This window comes from Apaloderma vittatum, unplaced genomic scaffold (genome assembly GCF_000703405.1).
Source record: "Apaloderma vittatum isolate BGI_N311 unplaced genomic scaffold, ASM70340v1 scaffold13959, whole genome shotgun sequence".
Taxonomy (NCBI): Eukaryota; Metazoa; Chordata; class Aves; order Trogoniformes; family Trogonidae; genus Apaloderma; species Apaloderma vittatum.
The window spans coordinates 3,356-28,106 of record NW_009737052.1 but is presented as its reverse complement, the minus strand read 5'-3'; the positions used below and the strand labels follow the sequence as shown (position 1 = coordinate 28,106).

Genomic DNA, 24,751 nt, shown 5'->3' with positions numbered 1-24,751 from the left:
AACACCCAGTGTTCTTCAAAACCACCAAAGCCTCATCTCAATCACTTACAGTATGAGAAGAAATAGGATTGGGGATACCCAGCAAACACTAGTCAACTCACATAAAGGATCTGAGGACAGTCAAGTGCAAACAGAGGACAAAGGACCTAAAAAGGGTGTTTCTTCAACAGATACTAAGGCACAGTAGAGTACTTTTACCCCTCCTTAAGTTTCCAGAGGCAACACAAACCTCGTAAACACCCTAAGAAATAGAAGGACAAAAGCTCAGCATCAAGTATATTCCAGTTCTACTTGGCTATCTCTCTTGTGATTTTTTCCCAGAGTTTTAATTAAAAAAACCCCGACACTTTATTCATTAGAAAAAGACAACAAAGCCTGTCATCTTCACCAGAGTCAACAGCAAACTCAAATGAGTCAAGCAGCAGGAGGTGCATAATTTCTCCAGAAACAAGTGTGAGAGTTACTTGCAGACAAACTGCCCTCCAGCACAGGCCAGATGGGACAGTAATGAGCCAAGACTACAAGAGAAAGCAAAAGGATGGATGTCACCAGAAATTATAAAAAAGAGAAGATCCTAGCGAACACTACATCAGGTGGGTATCCCAATGGAAGTATCTGCTCTTGCACATGACTCTCTAAGACTCTGCCCTAAAACACTACTTCTAGCAGGCAGCAGAAGGTGCTTGAAGAAAGATCCAGCCCAGTCCAGTGCTAAGAACAGAAGCAAGACTGAGGCAGACCCCTACCTTGATTCAGAAACCAAGACACCCCGCTCCCTAGAGCTCTGCTCCTCTTCTTGCTCTATGCTGCCCACTTGGAAGCTGGCAGTCTTCGAGTGTATTTGGAAATGCTGGTGGCTCTCTCTGAAGGAGCGGACATGGCTGCACACGGACAGCAGGAAGTTGGTGATATCAATCTCTTGGAGCAGCTCCTCACAGTAGTCCATGGCTGTAAGTAGGTCCTGGGAGCTGATGCTGTGTGACTGCTGAAGGCTCTTGAACAGCCCTACAGATCAAACACAGTGCTTGAGCACCCCACAGCAAGGATGGAAAGCCATGGGAGTCAGGCAATAGCCACATATCCGTTTTCACCAAGTTCAGACACTGAGTCGCGCTCAGCACAGGTGCTGGGAGACAAGACTCAGCTCGGATGCCCAATGCTACACGTTAGCCCGGGCTGTTGTCACACCAGAGCGCCCTACGGATCTGTGACCCTGAAGGTAAGAGGAAAATGTCACAGATGGGACCTCCCCTCCACAGCACTCCACAGGTGCAGGAACAGCCTATGAAAGGCTCACAGGGAATGCACAGAAGCATCTTAAAATTCCTCCCTGTGAGATCAGTCCCACAGCTCCTCCCTTTGCTCAGTGTAAGATCACAAGAGAAATGAGACATTGCTTTCTTAAAAGAAGATTCAGGGTCTAACCCCAACCCCAGTGCTGCCTCAGCTTCCATTGTGCTGCTCCTCACCTTTCACATAGCACTGGTGGGAGTGTTCCTGCAGCAGCGTGCAGTAACTCACCAACTCCTTATGCTTGTGGTCTAGCCAAGCAGCAGTAGGAGGACGTTCCAGAGACTGGGACCTGGAAAAGAGAAGCAGCAGCCTTCAGTACCGATGACGCACTTTTTAGACCATAAACAGCCCTGGCACCGCTAAAGCCAGGCCCTAGGCCGCGCACAGGCTGTAGCCACTATAAGGCCGCGAGGCCAAACCAAGAGAATATGGCAGGGCTAGAGCCAGCCTCTTGTTTCTTGCCTAGAAATCAAGTACAGTTGGTATTACCTGAAAAAGATGTCCCGAGGAGGACGGTGTGCCCGTGGACTGACAAGCTGCTCTCGTAACAGCTCCAAAGAGCAGCTGTAGATGTAAATGGGGCAGCGAAATCGGCGGCACTCGCCTAGCTCAGATTGCGAGTTCTGGTGACAGAAGGAGATATGCACGTCTCTCCGCGAGGGGCCACCCTGTTCTCCAGGGTCACGGCTCACTTCTGCAAAAGAGACAATCCTGAGATAAAGGCCTTCGACGGGCATCTTGTTCCTGGTCTGAGAGATCACAGTCCTCACAGCAGCACCCGCAGGTCGGTATCAGTTTTACAAGCTTATCACCACTCAAACTCCAAAGGGCTCTCCTCCTCACCCAGCACCCAACCCAATGCTTGGCCACACTGATCCCCCTCTTGGGCTGCCCTGACTGTTCACCATCACCTTCTGCAGCAGCACAATCCTCCATCCTCAATGCGGCCTGGCTGACTGCACCAGGGGCTGTGCAATCAAATCCCATACACCTCAAGACTTGTGCCCTTCTCCCAGAGACAATATGCTGCTGGGTAGTGCCAGTCTGAATCATGACACTAGAGTGACTGACTTTCCAGCGCAGCCCAGTACTGCCATTCCTAGTAGCAATCTCCTTGCCCACAGGGAGTCAAGCCTTGAGCCAGGGGCATCCAGCTCACTTTACACTCCCTCACCTCACCATGAACATCAGGAAAGCTGGCTGAGGCTTTACTGCACCCCTTGTCCTGACTGATTGCTGACCGTCAGGCAGGAGCTGACAGGCTGTTATTCCTCCTACCTCAATCCGCCCAAAAATGAGCTAGGGAAAAGCAAGGATACTAATACTTTAACAAGGTGCTGTCCTGAGGGTAGTACCATGGGCTGGTGTTATGCTCAGGGTAGGTAATGGCACTGCAGTGTCCCCTCCTTCAGCCTCAGCCCTGACTCGCTCTGCACAGACAGGTCCCAGAGTATCCTCTCCAGATCGATTCTCATCTTTCGGGGGTTTGTCCAACCCACAAGCTGTCAGCTTCTGTACATCTGGAAGAAAACAAAACAGAACAGCTCAACCTCTGCATCTACATTCTTAAGAGGGCAGATGTCCCTACTCCTTCTGTGTGTGGAAGCAGCTCCAGAGTACTTCCAGCTGAGCCTAGGAGCCTTCACCAGCAGCTCAGTGGAAGTCAGACCAGTGCCAATATCCAGAAGCAGGGACTCGCCCAGACCATCCCATTAGCAGTCTCCTTACTCCATTCATTAACAACCCTACTAGAAAACCAGTCAAATGATTGCAGTAGCAAATGACCCACAGCCACATCCCCTGCCTGAAAACACTATGTGGGCAGAACCATGTCCAAGGAGAGAAGAGGAAGACATTCAGCACTTTGCACTGATCTGTTCCTGGCCATATGGTGCAAAAAGAGGGAGTCTAGACTCCGCTGTTCCATTTTATCTCCATCCTACCAGAGCTGATTCTGCTTTTGCCATTTTCCTAAGGAGGCACTTGGGATCGCTGCCTTCTCTTGTTCCCCACAACAGGCAGCCTCACCTGAGAAAGTGGCTGGCAGGAAGGTCAAGAACACGTGCTGCGGGTTGACCAGCTTGGCATAGCATCGCCACTGTGGAAGGAAGGGCCCCGTTGTGCAACTCAGGGTCACATCATCCTCAGGCAGCTCTGTGTTGCCCAGGCTCTGATGAAAAAGCAGAAGTTGGATAAGCTCAGAGCAGCACATGGCACAGGCCTGCCTTGAGGCAGACAGCAACCACACAGAGCAAGTTCCTCCATGACTGCGGGTCGGCACAGCGCTCAAATCACCGTAACCACCCCTTGCACCATTTTCTAATCAGCCTGGCTTGAGGAAACAGCACACACACTCAGGAGATGCTTTGTCAGCTTTCCTGGGGACGGTTCTGGCCTCTAAGCAGTGATTGCCCGTGGTTTCTGAGCAACCTGCGGCACAGCATCAGTGGTGCTGTAAAAGGCCAGGCCTGCAGTGAGCGCAACTACCCACACACCTACCAAATTCCTGTTTGACTGCAGTCACAGGCTACAGCTTAAAACTGCTGCCAAGTGTGGGCAAAACACCAACCATTCAATCTGTTCTCAACCCTTCTGCAGATTCTCTTGCTCTTCAACAACTGCTGCCTTGCTTCAGAGAGGGTTCAGAAGGACAGTAGCGTAGCTGTACCTGCAGAGTACTTGTGGAGCCAGTCATATCCCTGGTGCCATTGCTGCCAACAAGATGATAGGATGCAGAAGCATCCTGCTGCTCCAGGGTCCCAGAGGCTTTCACGGTTTCTTCTGAAATGGAGCACAGAGAAACCAACCTGAGAAACACCAGCTGAGGAAGAGATTTGAAAGCAAGTCTCCTCAAAGACCCCAGCTCCCAGTGTGCCTGTTGCACACTCTTTGCCCTTACCTCTGATCACGGGGAGTGTGAAGGGGGGTTGATGGCCATCACGATCCCGTTGCAGAACTTGCTCCATGAAAGTCACATGATCAGCATCAGCCATCGGGATCTCCCGGTCACTGAGGTCATGCTGCAGGCAGCCATGGAAGAGGTTTAGTAGCATTTCATTGGGCACAAACGAAGAGTCCTTGGTCACCTCCTCATTCTCTGCTCCAAAACAGAATCATGGCAGCTTCAGAGACAGCATCTCCACAGCCACCACCTGCCCAGGCCCCCAGGAGACAGCACTTTGCAAACTGACTCTTCCACACAACCAGGAATTTACCCTGGCACCTGTGCAAGGCTCTCTTGGCTGGTGCGGAGGAAGCCCTACAGTTCCAGCACCATGGGCTACCCTGCACTGACTCCCCCTGCTGCTGTAATGATTCAGGAGATGTTTGGGGTTCAAGACAAGAAACTACCACTGCGGAGCAACAGTCTAGGTTTAATATTTTTAAAAGTAACTCTTCCAAAACTATGATCCCTCCTAGAAATATAGCAATACAACTGCACAGCCCTGGGGCTGCAGAGATGGGATGAAGAGCACCGAGCCACAGAAAGAGGCATGGCAGCTCTCACAAGCCTGCTCCCCAGGGGACAAGCGCACAGAGCAGGGTGCCCATAGCCATGGAGGGCGGACAAGAGGAGGCAGGTGGTGAAGAGGCACTTACCTTTTGTCAGCATCAGGAAGAACATTTCAACCTGCTGGCACCTGGGCAACAGCTTCATGAGGTTGAACTGGAATGGGATCTCATGCACTCGAAAACCAGCCCCCATGTCTGGATCTGCAACAAGAACTGGCGATGTAACGTGCCTGTGGGCACCACATAGCCCGGCCTGCCAGGTCACCTCCACACACACGCGTCAGCCTCAAACACTGGGTAGGGAGCACAAGTGAAGATACACAACAACGCTGCCCCAAAGGCCTTGGCTTAAGAGGGCAGAAGATACAAAGAATGCATGTGGGGAAAGTGCAAAGCCTGCCAGAAGCTGTGGCAGGTTGCGAGAGGTACCTCGCTCTAAGAGCCCCCTGGGCTTATTGCCACCTTCACACCAGGAGAGACAGGGAGCCACCCTGAGGCCTTACACAGCTTGGGCTCAGAGCTGCCAGGGCACAAAAAAATGTGCATCAGAGCTGCTGGTAACACTGCTGGAGAGCAACGACCATGCTGGGAGCTAGAGGCAGCCTGAAATACGAGCATAGCCAGGGACACGCAACCCCCTGCTCTTGGGACAGGCCTCCCATCTGGCAGGCTCTGCACATTCCTGAAGCCACCTCCCACCCTTTTTCTCAGGAGGGAGTCTCTGCTTTCCAGGCCCTGAGCTTTCCTGGCCCATAGGGCCAGTGATACGATCCAATGATGTTTCCTCAGGTCCTGCCCTCAGCCTTTGGGATGATCCTGGCTCCCTCAGACCCACCCAATATCTGCTCTGTTACTCACTGCAAGGCAGGTAAACAGACTATCTAGGAGGAGGTGAGCTACTGACAAGAAAGCAAAAATAGTGAGGTTCTGGAACAGACTGCCTGACAAGGGTGAACCCCCAAAATTTTCCTCGAGTTCTCAGTGAATAATAATAACCAAGTCAGACCAGACACACAATCCTATTCTGAAGGAATAGAACAGATCAGACTTCACAAGGTCTCCTTTCCTATTTATGTGGGCTGATGGAGGGTCTGTAGATGAACAGGACCACCAGAAAGCAAGTGTCCCACAAACTGCTCCAGAAACTGTGTCTTCTAACTGACAACATAGGAGCTCTTCCTTCACATAATTTATAAGCTCTGGACAACCACCTGCGCAGGCACACCCCACCCATCACTTTACAGGTGAGCTCACCTTCCATCTGTTCCAGAAGCCAGCCCCTCTCAGAATTACAGCATGGTGAGGTTGAAAAGCACCTCTGCAGCTCATCTGATCCAATCCCCCTGCTCAAGCAGTCACCAGCCTGGGCAGAAAGCCTGTTTGTGCCAGCACAGGTTGGGGACTGACCTGCTGGGGAGCAGTGTAGGAGAAAGGGACCTGGGGGTGCTGGTGCACAGCAGGATGACCATGAGCCAGCAATGTGCCCTCATGGCCAAGAAGGCCAATGGCATCCTGGGGTGTGTTAGAAGGGGGGTGACTAGTAGGTCGAGAGAGGTCCTCCTGTCCCTCTGCTCTGCCCTGGTGAGGCCACATCTGGAATATCATGTCCAGTTCTGGGCCCCTCAGCTCAAGAGAGACAGGAAGCTGCTGGAGAGAGTCCAGTACAGCCAGAGATGATGGAGGGATGGAACATCTCCCTGATGAGGAAAGGCTGAAGGAGCTGGGGCTCTTTAGCTTGGAGAAGAGGAGGCTGAGGGGTGACCTCATAAATGTTTATAAATACATCAAGGGGGAGTGTCAGGAGGACAGAGCCAGGCTCTTTTCAGCGACGTCCAATGACAGGACAAGGGGCAATGGGTACAAGCTGGAACATAGGAGGTTCCACAAAAATATTAGAAAAAGCTTTTTCCCTGTGAGGGTGACAGAGCCCTGGCACAGGCTGCCCAGGGAGGGTGTGGAGTCTCCTTCTCTGGAGACATTCAAAACCTGCCTGGACGTGTTCCTGTGTGATCTACTGTAGGTGATCCTGCTCTGGCAGGGGGCTGGACTAGATGATCTTCAGAGGTCCCTTCCAACGCCAAACATTCTGTGATTCTGTGATTTCTCTGGCAGCTTGGAACAAGTGCAACACACCAACCCAAGGCCATCAAAGTCTAGAAAGTCATAAAAATAACTGTTCCACCTTTCAGAAACCTCTAACACACCCTGAGACATTCAGGATCTAGCTGCCTCTTGCTCCATCAAACCTGCTAGGACATATATGCTGGATGTATACAGAGGACTTACCTACAGTAGTTTTGCTGTCTGAAGTAGGGCAGACCCACTCCTTGTTTTGGCACAACTGGCTGATGTACTCAAAGGTAAGCATGGTGGCAATGCACGCAAGGTCCCGGGGATAGAGCTGCAATAAGCAATCAAGGCTCAGCTGTATGCTTCAGAATTATTACCTCCAAATACAGGAGAGAAAAAAGCCCAAAAGCAAGGAGAGGAAATACACATAATCCCATCCTATTCTCACTCATCGTACCCTCCTCCATCAGCCCTTTAGCCTCTTTTTTGCCTCGTTCAGGAGGTGCATTTGCAGTCCTGCTTGCAACTCCTGCTCTGGTCCAGCTCTCTCCCCTACAATGAAATGGCCCTTGCCAGAGTACTTTGTACTTTCCATCTGTTCCAGACCAGGATTACACTCACTGCTTTGCAATCCAGAATTCTTTTCCAATCAGTTCCTCTTTCAGATATCTCAGGCTCTTTTGTTAACAGCATTCCTATATCTTCTGGACCTTAATAATTCACCCATTCACAATAAACCCTTCTCCCTCTATAAAAGAGACCATGCCCCTACCCTTTCAGGAACTCACCGCTTTGGGTATTTTCTGGTAGGGCAAGCCATGGAGGTGTTTCCAGTTCTCAGCAGTACTGTGGACATGGCCACTCTGTGGCTCTACCCAGCACTCAGTGACCAGGTTCAGTTCTGTGTCCACCTCAATGGCCTCTACTTCTGTATCATTGTCATCATCTGTGGAAAAGCTGAAAGAAAGATGTGAGTCCTGAGAGATGGCACAGGGCCAGCGCCCCACTGCAGCTCCTCTCAGAGCTGTCAAAGCAGCCAGGCAAACCCTAGGTATGCAGACAAAGCCCCATCTAACTGGGGAGCAATCCATGACAGTGAGTTGTCTGTACTAGACAACGGGGGACTCCCTCCTTCCCACGATGCCCACAAAAGGCAAGCCTGGAGCCATGACTCCACTGCCAGCCCGCCCTGGGAGCAGGGCAACAGCCTCACCTGTCTTTGGTGGAGGTGGAGTGTGGTGGGAAGAGGATGTACTGGACGACACAGGTGTGCTTCTCTCTGCCACTGCTGCTCTCGCTTGTGCCATCAATCTGGAGGGGAGACATTGCATGAGCCTGGTCAACAGCAACAGCCCACACCTCCCCAGTGCCACCCCACAAAACACAGCCCCATCATCCAGTTCCACTAGCAGAGGTGGAGAGGGAGCCCAGCCCAATCCCAAGAACTCCTCCAGCCCAGCATGCTCCTACCAATAAAGCAGCTCTCTAACTGCAGAGGAAGACAGGAAAACACCCAACCCACAAGCTGTTTTACTTCACGGGGAAGCCTCCCTGTACATCTCAAGAGTGTGTGCTAGAAGCAGATGGGAAATCCTATCATAGGAAGGTGAATCCACCACAGAAGCAGCAACGAAGGATTGTAGTCACACTGCAGCCTTCAGGCTCACCTGTACAGGCAGCTCCAGCACCATGTTGATAATTCCGTCCCCGCTGGATGCAAAGTGGAAACCCTCTGACAGACGGACCCTGGCAACAGAGAGGCAGTCACGCACGGAGAACTTCTCTACCCATACTGCAAGCCTTAAATACAAGAATGACTACACCCTTCACCATGCAACACCTTCCTTCCCTAGACAGGGAGCTACCCACAGAGAAGAGCGAGATGTGACACTTGGCACAGGACAGTCTCTGTGAAGATTAGCATGCTCCAGGCACAGTAACATCTCTTGCCCTCTTGGATGTTTTCAAGGACTTTCCTTTTCCTCAACTGCAGCTGCAGAACTGGGTAAAGTAGCTCTAGAAGCTGTGTATAAATTAAAACTCTTTGCACAGCAACTCCAATTGTTACCTATAATAAGGCCTCAGATCCGCACTGCTTCCTCTGCATCCCCAGGACCAGCTGGAGGAAGCACCCTCCCCATTTAGGTGCAGAACTTACTCTGTGAGTGTGGAAAGGAGCTGGGCTACAGCAGTGATGGGCACAGCCGGTGCCAGCCCTGACTGTACGCTCCAGATCCAACGTTGGTGATAGAAGTAGCGGGACAGCGAGGCCAGGGTGGAAGAGGCAGTACGATTGGCCACCATAGTGAGCGGGCCAGACACTGGGGGATGCTCCAGGTTGAGAATGAAGGGGGCTCGGTAGTCGGAAGGCAGCTTCTCATACCTACAAGAGAGCAGAAGTGCAGCTTACTGAGGTGGAAAGAAAGCTCTGCTCAAGCCCAGAGCTGTCTGGATTCGCTTGCTGGGCCCAGGACATAGCCCTCCAGCAGCAGAACGTGGCCAGCCCAGCACAGGATCCTGCTCACACAGCGGTAGCTAAATTTACCTCTGCATAACATCAGCTGGGAGTAACAAATCTGCCTGCACAGTAAGGCTCTCTGCTGCAAATCACAGCCCCTCCTCCAGACCACAGCTGTCACTCCCAGCCATACAACCCAAACCAACCCAAACAAGCGCGAGCTTCAGGCCGCTCCCATCCTGCAACTGGCAGCACCACGCACAGACCCTCCTCTCCCACTTCCCTGGGCAAGGAGGTTGTGCCGATGGCCTGGATCTCCATCACTACCTGATGAGTAGCTTCTCCAAGGGTTTGTGCAGCACAACGAGGCAGGGTCTGTCCGAGAGGGCTGACTGGGCCCCAGCCACAGGCGGAGACTTGGAGGGAGAACTACTGCCAAACATTTTCCTTTTGGCTTTTGGAGTTGCCTCCTTGCTCTGGACCCTATGGGGAAAGCGCAGCTGCAAGATTCGGTCCCGTAACTCCTCCACTATCTGTCATGGCAAAAGCAAAATGTAAATATGACATAAACTACCCAAAATAAACTTCCAGAAGAGCCTGACTAAAAGGAATAGAATACTACTTGAACACACAGATGAGCAGGAGCTAAAGGTCATTTTACTTCTGAGGCACTAGTAAGACTAAGATCAAAACGACACAAGAATGTTAGGTCCACATTTTAAGAAATGCAAATATTTTTAAAAGCAAAAGAAAGGTCCAAAAACCCCAAAGACAATTTCAAGGCTGATGAAATCGTTTTCCACAATGCTGATGAAAAACAAAGTAATTGCATGCCAGCTCCTCCACAGAAGCAGCCTGAGTACCCAGTCTCATTCCTCCTCTCCTCTCCTGAACAGCCTACAGTAAATGTAAACTAGTACACAAGACAAAGCCAGGCTGTTTCCACAGCTGATGTGTTCCCCCACTACCATGTTCATGCATTAAACCTCTATGGTAAAAGACTTCAAGAGCTTAGGTTATTTTTTAGGTCTTTTTTTTTCCAAGATACTTTCAAAATGACTGATTCAGCTTTTAGCAGCTCTGAATACAGTTCTACCCACATCAGCATCTGATCACCACAATAACCTCAGTGTTTCCTCGGAATTTCCATGGTTAGATTTCTCTTCATGGTCTTTGTTCAACTCCTTTTAATTTCCACTACCATTGTAGGCAAACAGAACAGCAGTTCTCCAGCTCCCTCCTGAATACTAATTATTTCAGCAACTTTCCCTATCACTATGCCCTTTTCAAGGAGTGCCCCCAAACCCAAATATGAAGGACAGTTCTTTTCCACACTACAGTGCCACCTGGGTCCCCTTTGTAGTTTCATGCTGATAATACAGAATCACTGATGGTGTTTAAGCTCTCTAATCCAAGGTGCACTATTTGGCAGTTATCAGTATTGACTTGCAGCCACTATCGTGCTGCTTCCATGTCCACAAACCACACAGGCTTAAAGAGCAGGGAAAACTAAATATCTTTGTGCCACCTGCAGATTTTCCCAGCTCACCACCTGCCGCCTACCTGCAGATGAGTTCCCTACCCTTTGACTAGTAAAAAGGTTTGGAAAACCACAAGCAGCTTCTCCTTTGATAAGAACAGATCACTTCTTCAATTTCCTTGCCTTGTTCCCTAAGATAGCTTCTGTTTATGACACTATTCCTACTCCAGTTCTACAGCTGTGTCCTATACGAAATCCCACCAAAAATCTTCTAAAAGTTAAACTGCATCAAGTGCTTTCCTTACTTTAAACATTGTAAACTTGAATACCTCAACACAAACCCCTCTTTTCCTGCTAAACAAGGCAGGCTAAGTCCTGCTGTCATCCTCCACACTGTGTAGCTAATCAGCCCTACGGCAGGAGAATTTAAAAAAAAGAACAAAAAACCCACCCCAGACCGTGCCCGATACAATTCATGATCATACAGCTGCTGGCACAACGACCTGGAGTTTGCCTGGAACTGCAGGGTACGGTGCCTGTCTCACACATTCTTCATGAGACAGGTAATAATTTACACTTGCCAGAGGGAACTCCTTCAAAAAACTTGCCACTTGGCATCACCCATCCACGCGTTGGCCCAGCAGTCTGTGCCCAAAGCCTGGATCCCCTGAAGACATGCAAGGGCAGGACACCTTTCCCATACTGTTTCACCTAGGAACACTTAGGCTTGTCTCAGCCATTAGAGCTGGAGTAATACTCCACACAGTAACCTCACCTTCTGCGTTTGACTGGGGCAGCTCATTTCTTTTGAAACAAATAGCTTATTAAAAGCCTCTATAGCAGACTTGCATCCCCTTAAAATATTTTCTGGATATTACTCTATTTTTTCTCTCCCTGTACCGCTCATGCGAGGCATTGTTCACATTTTAATTCTACCTCTTCCTTGTCCAAATGTACACATGCACAATTCACCACCTACTGAAGCAGATAACCCAGGGAACATGTAGTACATCCATCACAGCAGTCTTTACAGATGAGTCAGACGTATCTGCTGTTCCTGACAGACAGTATCGATTATGCTATGGTCACAAGGACAGACCAGATAACCTTTGAGTCCTTTCAAGCCCCACAGATGAACTAAGTAGTGGGAAAAACATTCAGGTGACCAGTTACTCTATCGATCTTTGAGTCTTAGGCTTTATATCTTTCCCAGACTTAATATAGAAAGCTTTGTCCAAACTGTCCCTTTGTGTTACAGGAAACTCACACCATCTAAGCCTTGACATAGGAGTTATTTGTTATAAGATACCTGCCCATCACCTGTAATCTACCCACCACTTCTACATCCAGAACTTCTTGCTCTGCTCCTACCCCAGGAAGCAGCCAGTCAGCTCTCACCTTGTTCCTGGCCTGTGCAGGTGTGCCAATGGGGAACCCCAGCCGGAGAACCATGCAGGGAGCTTTGGAGATGATCCGCACCACATAAAACGAGGAAGGTGTGGGATCCTCAGAGCTAGGGAGGACGGATTAAGACAGTGCTGAAATAGCATGGACCATGCTGCACTCAGACCAAGTGGAGGTCTGCTCTGCAGAGCTCAACACAACTCGGCCCACACAGTTTGGCAGCACCACATGTCAGTTCTGGTGTGCAGAAATCCCCCTGCTGGCTTCCCTCTTCCTCCGGGCTGTGCCCGGAACACAGTGGCAGCAGTTCAGAGTACATGGGGTTTCATACCCACTTGTCTCGCTCTCATCCTCTCCTCCAGACACCTGCTCTGGCCTGTCACAGCACACTGGTCTAACTGGATCTTTGATCTGGCCGTATGCCCGATTCCCTGTACAGGACTACTTCAGAGCCACTCACCCATGTATGAGTTTGACGTAGGAGTAGCCCTCCACCAGCACGAAGCTGCTCCAGTCCCGCAGCAAGGAGGTGAGCGCCGAGTGAGAGATGCGGCACTGGATGGTGCTGTAGCGGCCGTTGTTGCCTGGTGTGTGCAGGTGCTTGGGCACAGGCCTGCAGAGTGTGGCATAATGTAATTTTAAAACCAGTTTCTCTTTTCCCCAGACTTTGCTACAACCATTCCAACTCATTCTCTGACTGGTACATCAGCCTTCTTCCCCCACAGCTGCCAATATTCAAAAAAACCTCGCTTGCCTGGGCCCATGAGCAAGAGCCACACTCCCCAAACATGCAGGGACCCTGCTCTCACCTTGCAGGGTTTCAGTCTCCCTCCCTGCGCTCCATGGCTCTTACATAACTCTGCAACTAGGACCAGCCTCAGGAAAGCAAAGCTTTCAAGGAAGATGTTTAGCAGCAGCAAAGAAAAATATGTGGGATAGCTCCATCTGAATAGCCCACACCCGTTGCAATGAAGAAATCCAAACCCAAGAGGAACTTGAAAATCTATTTACGTTCCTGAGAATAACCCCACTCTTGACAAAGATGACTTCCGAACCCACAGCCCCTCTCAAATAAATGAGCTTTCACCATCCTTCAGGTCCTGCTAGTGAGGCCCTCCCCTTGGCCAGAGGCACCTGTAAGACAGCTGCAACTCTGCCACTGGACTGAACTGGACACCCTGCTCTCCCAGGCTGGCCCACGCTGGGCCCGTGAGCTCAGCCCTGCCCGTTACATACGTGTCGTGCTCCAGGAGAAGGACTATACGATGCATGTGCAGCCACCTCTGCCAGAAGTTGGCATCCATGGAAAGGATAGGCTTCCAGTAGGAGGCAAACTGGGAGTGGCTCGAGTCAGACCCACTGTGCTGCAGGGACAGCACCTGAGAAAATGACAGGGCAATACTCAGCAAGAAATTGTCTGGTTCCACTCGGAGAGAGCAGGAATTTCTCTGCGGCTGAGTTACGTAGGCCTAGGCAGCCAGTCACATCGCTGGCTTTCTGCAGAAAGTTTAACTAAGTGCATTCACACTGAAACAAGCAGTACAAAGTATGCAAAAGTCAACTTGAAATGTCAAGTTGATTAGGAATTTAACTACCTAGTGAATCAACCAAGGAAAAGATGGCATATGTAACGGTGTGCTTTTTGATTGAGAGGGGGCATATGTGGCTTGTGTCAGCAGAGCAATTAAACATCGAGATAAACTCATGTGAAACCACTCATGCAAATAGGGTACCAGCAATAAGCAGCACTGGGCAACTTTAACATGTTTGTATGGTAACACTGGGATTCCACCAACTATAGCAACTCTGCTGACACAGCAATAAAGTGGCGGTTACCCATAGGATGGGATGCTCCAGATATATTGTGGCATACATAAGCCTACACAGCGAAAATTCCCTAAGCAAACCTAAAGAAGTAAAGGATTTAAAAGGGATAGTTCTCTTAAAGTTCCCCTAGCTTTTATACATTAGTCAACTTCTGCTAATGCCACTACTAGCAAGGAACAGATAATATGCTAGCACTTCACTCAGTGAGCTTCAATGAGTTTGAATTTTGCAGTGGAAACTATTAGCTCATATTTTGTTTCATTTCTGCTGTGCAGATGACAAATATCTCTCTTGCACCTTCCACATGAGCGCTCAAGGCAATGAGCTGATTAAACAACTATCCAGCACACCCTGTATCTTCACCTGACGGTGCTGAGCTACATCACCAGGGCACAAGATTGCCAGCAGCAGCTCCACACAGGAGGTATCCACTGAAAAAGCACGGCAAAAGCAAGCGAGTCTATCTCCCCATGAGTCTCACACATTACATCTCAACAGAAGAAGGTTTCACAGCACACTTGGGAAACTTGCTGTGGGGCTTAGAGGTGTTGCTGCAGCAGTAAAGACACAGAGTGGTGTTTCAGAGGGGAAAAAGTATGGGACGGGATGCTCACAGGCACCGCATCACATCTGAACTCTGTTACAGAGCAGAAGAAAGGGCAAGAGATAAAGTCTGAGAGAATACCTTGATTGCCTGTGGGGACCCATCATCCCCTGCCACAAGACAGAATAGGCAGAAGGGAGAACCTACCCCACATTAACCAGGAGAGAGAAGGAACATACCGGAGTGGTGGAGCCTGGGGGGATGTAGAAGAGGGGCACCCCATTCTTAGTGCTCTCAGGAATGGTGAAATGTTCTGGGACTGTGTCAAAAGACTGCAGATGAACCAACATCTGATCTGTCTGGTTGATGCTGAAAGAGAAGGGGCAGTTAACCACACGAGCCCACACTCTTCCCCCATGCTGCCTCAGTCAGCCCAGTGCCTCCCCACACACAGCACTCCCCATGTGCTGGGAGCCCATCTACACCTACAGAGCTTTCCAGGACAACTGCAAAGAGCATGTTAAGGGAGTTCAAGTGTAAATGGCCCAATATATAAGGAGGATGATCAGAGTTAGGAACAAAGTGTTAGAAAAGGAACCTGCTGAGTAGCAGAGAGTAACAGTCACCCTGGTCAGGAAACGGTTACAACGCACATGCCCTTCAGGCTGAAAGACATGAGGTCTTGCTCCTAGCGTGACCACGCAGGACAGCTGCAAGGCCATGCTTAGAGAGCCCACCACCTCCATGGGACAGCAGGCAGAGTTAAGGTTTGCATCACAGGATCAGGACTCGGGCAGCAACACCATCACCATGAAGCAATCTTACAGACTAGGCCACAGGTCAGTTGGAGTCTCTCCCTTGGCTGGACAGCAAGCTGGTTACCAGTCATGCCTCTTTCTCAGAGCACACTCCTTTGTGATCCTGGGTTGGGATGGCCACCAGCATAACTCACCCCAGCATGCCAAGGAAGGAATTTCTTGGTGACATCGGACACTGGGAACTGCTGGGCATGGTCTGACTCACCTCTGCAAGGTGTTCCAGAAGCGTCGGATAACTGTGGTGCGGTACAGGCTGGTGATAGGCTTCCTCATGGTACAACTGATGTCGTGCAAGATGTCATAGCTTCCCTCCATCGTCACCTCCACCCACGTGCTCCGCTTCAGTGGGTCCAGGGGCCAGGGTGTCACAGCTAGGTACTCTATCCTCATGTTATGCTTCCAAAGCAGCACTAGTTTCACTTCCAGCTGAGACCCCCCTGCATGGGAGCAGAAGAGTAAGTTCAGGTGCTTGTTTGGTACACATCTAAGCTTTATCTCTGACAAGGGACCCCCAAGTACTGTGAGATTGATGACAAAGTCACAGTATTGAGGATGCTTTGAGGACGAAGTAATCTAACAGATGCTTGCCCTAGCTGAAGTCATTCTCCTTCCTCCCCAACAGAGGGAGGCGTTGCTCACACAGTAGTATCTGGTGAACAGTACCCTACATGGACTTGTAGTATTTACAATAGAGAAGGCAACTGCAACTCAGAGGAGGTGCCGACATTTTCAGTGGGCTTTCTTCCTCACAGCCTAATCTTTGTTTCCAAGAAAACAGCTGCTTTGCACAGATGAGCAGGGCCTTTAAGCTATGAAGTTGTCTCATCTGCACTCCACGGAGTTAACGCATCCCACCGTAGAAACGTGCACATTTGGACACAATGGGCCCAGACCATAAAAAATTTGGAAGATGAGGCCCAATTCTTGAATTAAATTCTATGTTCTTCCTGTACAGAGAGTATTTCATGTACTTTAGAACTTCAAGCATCAAAAGCTTCTCACTACGCTCTTCTCCTCTCAAATTTATGAAGGATGGGTATCCAATCATTCTTCAAACTTTATATTTTTACTTTCTCCTTTAAGCTGGCCATTGCCTCTCTAGCAAGATTAACACAAGCACCTGACAGCGAGCCTCACTGAAGAGCAGAAAATCGTTACAGTCCTGCTGATAGTGCATGTGTATTTGTACCAAAACAACCTCGGGAAACACATGACTTTCTACAACAGTGTCACACTGCTGTTTCAACTGCTCAATCATCTATTCTGATGTCCAGCCTGCTCTGTAGTTTGCCAGACATGCAGCATTTGTGAAATAAGTGATTGGATGTGCTGGAAACTGTCCGAACAGGTCATCAGCCTGGATCCTGTGTTTCCTGCAGAGTTGCATTTGCTGCTATCGTAGGCACATCATGACATCCCCTTCACGGGCTGATTACTCTCCATTTTAAAGCCATCTAGCTTTTTGCTCCCATGGTCCCTGCTGGGAGGCTCCCTCAGGGTATGTTTTCCCTGTCAACGTTTAGAAGAACCTTTCCAGGGAACATGCCAAATTCATGTTTCGTTGTTCTTTTGATTACTTTCATTCTGAGAAGCTTCATTTCCGTAACACTGACAAGGAAGGTGCAGCGGGGGAAGAAATGCTTACTCAGTTTCAGCTGTTACTGTGCAGGTTAAATCAAGCCACGGTCACCAGCCTAGGACAGCAAATATCCCTTCCCCTTAACAGTCTCGGACCTTCCTGCACCTCAAGAATTCACCTTTCCTGAACACAGATGATCAGTGGTGGATTCTATCACCTGAGGAATTACTAGGGGTTTATTTAAGGTTTCTAATATATTCCACAATGGGTGCTTTGCTTTACTATAAATGCATTTGCCAAGGTTGCACCATCTGTTGTTTCCATATGAAGATTGTCTAGTTTATGAGAGAGGCTGAACAAGAATTTATAAATTTGTCTATTCCCATTTCAATGCTGTTATCTCACCGTTGCTGCTTTAGCACTCATCCACTGCTTTGTGCACAATATTTTTTGTTCTCATAACAAAGCTTTTCTACTTCATCAACAGCAAACACGATAAGTAAATTCCTACATTTTTTGCTGAGATCACTAATGAACATATTTCCTGCTTCCACCTGTGTTTCCATTAGTCATCCTGGCTTCACTCCTACAATCCACACAAGCAAAACTAGAAACACAGGCAAAATATTTGCTTAATTTGAAGTCATACCTAGATGAATCTCCAGCTTGTTCTAACTGCAAAGCAATCTATTTCTGGTTCTTGTCTTCACAGCTAATAAAAGTTTATGAAAGAAATCAAAATAACAAAAAGTCCAGCTCTGGGTTTTAGAAAACTCAGTTTGCCTTCCCAATTCCTGACACTGGAACCATTCCCGTCGGTCATCTCATGCCTGGCCCCTTTTGGTGCTGGACTGATTCGCAAGGGAAGATGAAGTTTTGAAAAAAAATGTCCTCCAGGCTCTCTTCAACACACAGCAACACAAAATAGCCAGGGAGAACTATTTTTTTGTTGTTATTATAGAGGACAATCCTCTGACATCGTCCCAGAAACAAACGAGAGGAGTTGAGCTCCATTACAAGCTACAGCCCCATGGATTGCCAGACAGTTTCTCTCCGTTCCACACCTTCCCTTTCACAAGCACCTCTGCGTTCCTAACTAACCACAGTAACCTTCTAAATGCCTAAATACCTAAAATCCAATAGTGAGGGTAACTGGAGCACTTATAAATATCGCAAACAACCTCTCCAGGCAACTCTGAGTACAAAGTGAGCTATTTATTCTATTTTGCCTTTGGCAAAACGAAGCAGAAAAGCGACAGTGTCAAAGTCCACAACTGCACTCTTTGCTCTTGCTTCACAGCCAGCTGGCTCCTTAATAGCCTTGAGTTTGGAAGTTTTGGCAAAAGCTTTTGGCAATTGAGGTTAATTAACTGTTCTTTGTTATATACTTCTCTACAGAATGGCCCAGAGAGCCCTGATTAGCCAAAACCACGCTTTTCCTTAGCAGAAGCAGTGCTGACCGTCTAAATGTCTTGATCTTTTCTAAATTCTACTTCAAGATGTTAGTGCAACAATTTTAAGGATCACAGCCAGCAACTCCCAGAGCATTTAGCCTTTCCAAAGTGTAAGTAATGTTATCTGCTACTATTCTGAAGGCTGGCACAAAAATACACACTGTATTTGGTAGCTCACACATTGCATTTTTAAATTCCTGCTAAAAAACTTCATAAAATACACAGAAAGTATTTTTGGCTCAGGGTGACCCTGAGCTGCAAAGAGCTAGAGAGTGCTCAAAGGGAAGAAAAACAGAAAGGAGAAAAGAGATATTGTGTATGTTTACCCTATTCTTATTCTTCTCTGTGCACCTGCCCATAGCTATTCAGTACAGAAAGTAACTCTGATCCAGTGCAGCTGCTCTTCTGCTCTCTGATCTCGTAAAAATGGAAGACCGATCCCTTCAGCGTTACAAGGGCTAAAAGACAGATACCTAGAGGAAAGCGTAAGGGGTACAGTGAATGTGTGGTGATACTTCTGATACATTCCTACAGAGTCTAGGAATTTGCTGCACTGAACAGAATTGGTTCTGTTTAGCCCAGACCAGGACATCTGAGATAGAGGTTGTTGCTTCACCTTTGTGCAAAAAGGTGTGGCCTGAACTTGTCTGATTGTGTTTTGAATTATTTTCACCTGTTACCTCTTCCAGCATTTCTACACCAGATTTCACAGTCACCAAGAACCCTTCACCATTGCCGCCAGATTAAAGTAAGATTCCTTCTCCTGTGCTGTTCAAGCTTTAAATGAACTGGTGCATAGAATGATAAAAAGACGCAACACTGAGCACAGCTTGGACAGGAACTGACTTGTCAGCCTTTCCTAGTCAAGGACAGCACAACAGACCTAATCTGCTTGGATATAAGGGAAGTATCTCATATCACGTCTACAGGAGACTAGTGAAAGTAACCTGCAGAGACAGAAGAGCTGTCTCAACAGGAAACCTTCGCAGATTCTTACTTTTAATAGAAAACTCCTCAAACAAGAAGTTAGGGATATTCATGGAAGACCAGCTTTAGAAATGACCCCACCTGATACGATTGCTAGCAACCTTCTCAAAAAAAATGGTTTAAACCTATTCAGTTTGTAAGAAGCACCAAGCAAAAAGAAGTGGAATCCCAAGTCATCACACAGGAATACTAAGTTGAGATGAACTTGAGAGTACTCTTATGTGCTGAATAGCATATTTAAGGACTACTAAACAAATAAGAATGAATAAAAGACCTCTAAGGACTCATAAAACGGAAGCAAAGGTAAGTGAAATACGCAGGGATTTCTGCGCTAACAATGCAACACAATAATGGAGAAAGCTCATGTGATTCCTAGCCTATCAGATATAATATTTTACTTAAGAAGCTGGAAATTATCAGTGCTACTGAACAACTGACTAATAAAACTGCATTTACAATGCTCTTATTGACTGTTCCAAGAAATACGAGACCAAACTGAAAACTGAACAACTGAATGGAAAGAAAAAAGTGCCATTAAGATTAATAAACAGAAGGAAAACCCTGCCCTTACAAAAAGACGCTGAAATATTAGCTTGCTTAACCTGCCAAAAGAGAGGTTGCAAGGAGAAAGGCACGGTTCCTAAATACATTTGTGCAATGTCAGAGAAGGAGGATAAAATTAATTAACGGTAATAAAGTCACATAGGTCTAATTTGGCCTGAGTAAGTTTAGAGAGGAAGCTCGAGAAAGAGCAATGAAGCTCCGGGACAACTTTCCAACCAGTGCAGCAACCATAAGATATTTACATGGTTTAAAGGCACACCACAGTAAACTCACAGAAAACATCATACAGCAATTTTGGAATTACATTGTAGTTGTATCACAGACTTTGATTTTCTCATACAGAACATGTTCTGTGTACTAATATCCCAAAAAAGAATACTGAAGGCACTGGATCACCACGTTGTACACATTTGCACTGTGTTTTAAGAATCCCATCCTCCAGGCTTTCTGCCAATCACTGTGATGGGCAAGAATAATTTCTTCCTTTGCTTGCAATTCATAAATTGTGCACGTGGATTTTTTCATCTCCCTTTCAATTAAAGCACTAACACTAGTCACAGTTGGAGATGGAAAATTAGGTAGGGTTTAATGACACTACTTGGGATACTCCAACTCCTCAAGGTCCCTTGTCAGCATCTAGTTCTCACAGTTCAGGTGCCATAACATTTAGCAACAGAACAGATGACAGAATTGGACCACTGGAAACTTTTTTCTTCTAGTATTGGTCATGGTCCTGTCTGATTTCGCATTTTTACCTAACAATATCCTTGTTTCCCTCAAATTTCTTCATTTAAAAGATTGCAGTTTGGAGGCTTTAAATTTGTGGTACCAAAGGGCTCAACTTTGTATTAGTGTTTCGAAGTATATCTAGCAAGAGACGAGAAAGGGATGAATAAAGAAGAAATACAGAGGAAATACCAGAAAACATTGCAACCCCCCAAGCTCTGTCACTAGTTTCCCCGCAACTGCATGGAATCACTTCCATGATACAAAATGTCACAGTCTGTTTGTCCCTCCCCAGGCACTTACAGCCACAGAGGATGAGCCTGGCAAGTGCACAACTGTACAACATCAGGCAATTATTCATGAAAGCAAATTTAAGAGTTTGGAGCAAATGGCTCCAGCCACTCCGCTGAGATGGCACACCTTGCACTTTCCTCTAAAAAGCTGAGAGCAGAGTCCCACCCGAGCCCCCAGCACCCTCTCCCAGTCACCTTTGGTGATGTTGACCTCACGGATGCTGTAGCCCTCCCGCAGCCGGACGGAGACAATGCTTACAAGGTCAGCATGCACCTCCTTCTCAGTGTGCTTCTTCCTCCTCATCGCCAGAGCAGGGTTGCTGCTTGCAGACACGAGGTGCTCGTTGAACAGCCTGTGCTGGGACACTGAAAATGGAAGAGGTGAGGTTCTTGAGACTTCCCTGCTTCTCACCCTACAGCAACAGCCCTCCCAAAGCGATTTACAACAGCTGCCAGGAACACTCACTTCCCCAAAGAACAGGACGTCTCTCAGGCACCACTTACACCCACTCCTGATACTGCAACACAGCTAACAGGTCCACTAGTGTGGCCAAGAAGCCTGGGAGGGGCCCTGCTTCCTCTGGGGCAGCCTCTGTGACAAAGCACGCGTTGGAGTTACACATTTAGCCCAGACAGGCAGAAACTGCACAGCTGTTCCAACAGTTGTACGGCAAGCTTTTCGGCTTTATGCCTTTCCCTGAAATTCCCAGGTGTTTTCTAAAAGCTATCAGGATGGAGAAGTTTTGAGTTTAAACCACTAACACCTGATCTTTTTAAGATTCAACATTTTCAAGTCCTAGGCCAGCTCTCCTCAAATTTGTCACTGTTTGAGGCTTCTGCTGCCAAGTTACAGAAAGCACAGATGGCACCAACATATCACCAGGACACAAAAGGGTGTTGCCATGTTTTACTGGAAACTAATCTCTCCTGGCACACTCTCAGTCACTAACACCCACAAAATAAGAACAACCACGAGAGGCATTTGGGGTGGTTCTCAGCAACCTAGTTTTTCTATCCAAACTGCCATCTGCAAGCTCGATTAGGACAAGCTCTCCAGAACACCCTCATCTGCAGGCAAGCCAGTGTGCAGAAAAGGACAGAGGAGAGCTTCTCTCCACCTCCAAGTTCCAACACATCAGGCCTAACTGCAGTTTGCTGAGCACAGTCCACAGAAAGGGGAACAGTGCAAAATGGAACATTACTTTTCCCTGATCTGCCCAATTCCTGGGACCAGGAGGGGAGTCACAGGCAAGCCCACGTAGCCCAGTAGTGCCCAGAGCCTACAGGAGGCACAGTCCAAGGGTCAAGTATCAGCATAACTAAACCTGCAGGAGTCACCCCAAAGAGAGGTGCTATAAGACAGCTGGTTGCTTAAAAAGAAGACATGCACATTGCTCACCACAGTAGTATTCTGGATTCAGGGACTCCCCAGTACGAAGAAAGGAGTACAGCAGAAATGCCTTGTGATACACATTCAGATCCAGGCTCGAGGGATCCAGCTCAGGGCACGTGGAGAGATAAGCACCAAAAGTGGCCATGGCGATGAATTTCATCAGTTCCACGTTGGGAACGTGGCCAAAGCTGCAATCGTAGGAGTAGACACCGCCCACCTAGGAGATGGATAAAGAAGATGCCTGCGAGAGTACAGCAGTGTTAAGGCCAAGGCAGAGGGCCAGTAAAGGCCTTAAACAGTCAGAGAAGTCCCTCCTCCCCCTCTGGTGAGAGTAGCACACCTTCCTCCTTCGGGTAGGTAGCAGCACCCACACTCCCTGCTAACACAAACCTACCTGTACAAAGGAGCAGGCCACTGTGCCACTGCGGAGCTGGTTGAGTAAAGTCTCACACACGGCCACGTCAGGGACGCTGGTCACACCATCCGTGATTATTATTATACCTGTAAACAAGGTAGCAGCTTAGTGCATCTTCCATCTCAGCCAGCTACTACTCTCCCAGTATACCCACCAGAGATAAAATTCAAGCAGGGCAAAAGCTGAAAGTCCTGAGGTTGGTTTAGAGCTTCCGGGGTGTTCTGGAGCTGGCAAACTTCACAATTAGGTAGAGGGAAGCACTCGGGCCCGGCATAGCTCTGCACACCGTGGGCCGTGCCAAGCTACAGTCACAGCTCTGCTTTGTCACAAACTCCCCGAGGCTGACACACGGCACACAGCACCGTGCTGTTCTCCCCACTCCTGCCATGCCAGTTTGCTCATCAATTTGCCGCCGTAGAAATTTCATCCCTAACAGAAGGGTCCACACATCAGCCCTCATAAAAGCTATCCCAGCCTAAGGCAGGAGGAATACAGCCCTTTACAAACAGCTGGGCAAACCTGAACCCAGAGGATGAAGCCAACCTGCGCTGGAGTTGGAGGGCAGCAGCTGCAGCGCCAGGATCCCCTGCCGAACCATGCTGACCAGGCCAACGTCAGCAGTGACAACAGACACGCTGGGCTTCCTCCCAGATGACTCCTGCATGTCACTGGGGCTCTCCTGGCTCAAGGGTGACAAATCAACCTGGAAAAGTAAAAAAAACAAAAACAAAAACAAAAACCAGAAACAACACAAGGCCCCACAGGGCACACTTCAGGCTCTCCTACACTTCTCACTCTCCCCAGTAGCCTTCAGTCTAGCAGAGCAATGGTACCAGAGCTCTGGAGCATTCCAGCAGGCTCCACTTTTAGCTTTAATTTCCAGGTGCTCTCAAAGTCCTGGTCACTTGGGCCCCTTAGATGATCTGAGAAAGGCTAGTTGGGGGTAGAGGAAGGGGATGACATGCTCAGAGCTTTATTACAAGGTGATTTCTCACAGGAGAGGAAAGATGAGACACTTTGGGGTCACTAAAGCTATTCTGCAGAGCAAAGCAGTTCTCAATTAAAGAGAGGGTGAATATCATGTTTTTCCCTTGTCATTTAGTAGAAGATGTAACTTAAGTCAAGCTCAGAAATGCTGGAGAGGCAGGAACAGCTATGTCTCACTCATGAAGCACTGCAGCAGAGAGGTTAAGAAGACTCATAAGGACAATGTCTAGTGCCTATACATTTAACACTGTCTGAACAGCATTTGCTATGCACTGCTGACATAAGCAAATGCAGGTAGGCTTCTCTTGCATCTTCTATGAAAAACAGCCCCCAAGCAAAGCCTGAAATTTGTATAATTACATTCTAGAGGAACCTACTGTGCTCATAGTCCTCCAGAAAGCTCTAGCAGTTCAACCCTGTAATAAACCATTGCTTCATTTTTATTGCTAAGACAGACAACAGGCAAGACCTTCCTCTGCAAAGCTACAGATGATTGGAGCTGGGAGAAGAAAATTAGAACTAACTGGACTTTTGTTCTGCACAAATGGGACCACTCTGTGACTGTGAGCAAAAAAATCTTGACAATCCATCAGTTTAATTTGCCAGACGCTTTAAATTCAGACACTTGTTGACAATGACTTAACTAATGCAACTTCAAAAGTTAAAAAATTCCAGTTCCTGCCCTGCCCCTGGGGCCTTCTATCTTGACAATCCATCAGTTTAATTTGCCAGATGCTTTAAATTCAGACACTTGTTGACAATGACATAACTAATGCAACTTCAAAAGTAAAAAAGTTCCAGTTCCTGCCCTGCCCCTGGGGCCTTCCACCTCCACCCCAGAGCCTGTGGCAGACTTGCCAGTCCCTCTGGCCTCCAAGTGCGTCTCTTTCTCTCATTTGCATGGAAGAACTTATAGGGTAATACCATGAGAGAAATACTGCACCAA

The 24,751-nt window shown here is 48.2% G+C and overlaps 1 protein-coding gene across 1 annotated transcript in view; it reads right to left on the bottom strand.

The window, feature by feature from the left end:
- SZT2 (seizure threshold 2 homolog (mouse)) overlaps positions 1 to 24,751 on the bottom strand; it is a gene marked incomplete at its 5' end in the record, with an annotated part of 58,424 nt that overhangs the window by 30,324 nt on the left and 3,349 nt on the right. The window contains 23 exon segments of the mRNA XM_009877212.1: positions 747 to 1,005; positions 1,470 to 1,582; positions 1,783 to 1,987; positions 2,649 to 2,813; positions 3,322 to 3,463; positions 3,962 to 4,074; positions 4,193 to 4,393; positions 4,894 to 5,007; positions 7,093 to 7,207; positions 7,665 to 7,833; positions 8,090 to 8,187; positions 8,544 to 8,622; positions 9,035 to 9,259; positions 9,662 to 9,867; positions 12,213 to 12,327; positions 12,679 to 12,831; positions 13,455 to 13,597; positions 14,829 to 14,958; positions 15,613 to 15,844; positions 21,206 to 21,376; positions 22,410 to 22,620; positions 22,798 to 22,904; positions 23,362 to 23,521. Coding sequence (XP_009875514.1) covers positions 747 to 1,005; positions 1,470 to 1,582; positions 1,783 to 1,987; positions 2,649 to 2,813; positions 3,322 to 3,463; positions 3,962 to 4,074; positions 4,193 to 4,393; positions 4,894 to 5,007; positions 7,093 to 7,207; positions 7,665 to 7,833; positions 8,090 to 8,187; positions 8,544 to 8,622; positions 9,035 to 9,259; positions 9,662 to 9,867; positions 12,213 to 12,327; positions 12,679 to 12,831; positions 13,455 to 13,597; positions 14,829 to 14,958; positions 15,613 to 15,844; positions 21,206 to 21,376; positions 22,410 to 22,620; positions 22,798 to 22,904; positions 23,362 to 23,521 — 3,626 coding nt within the window.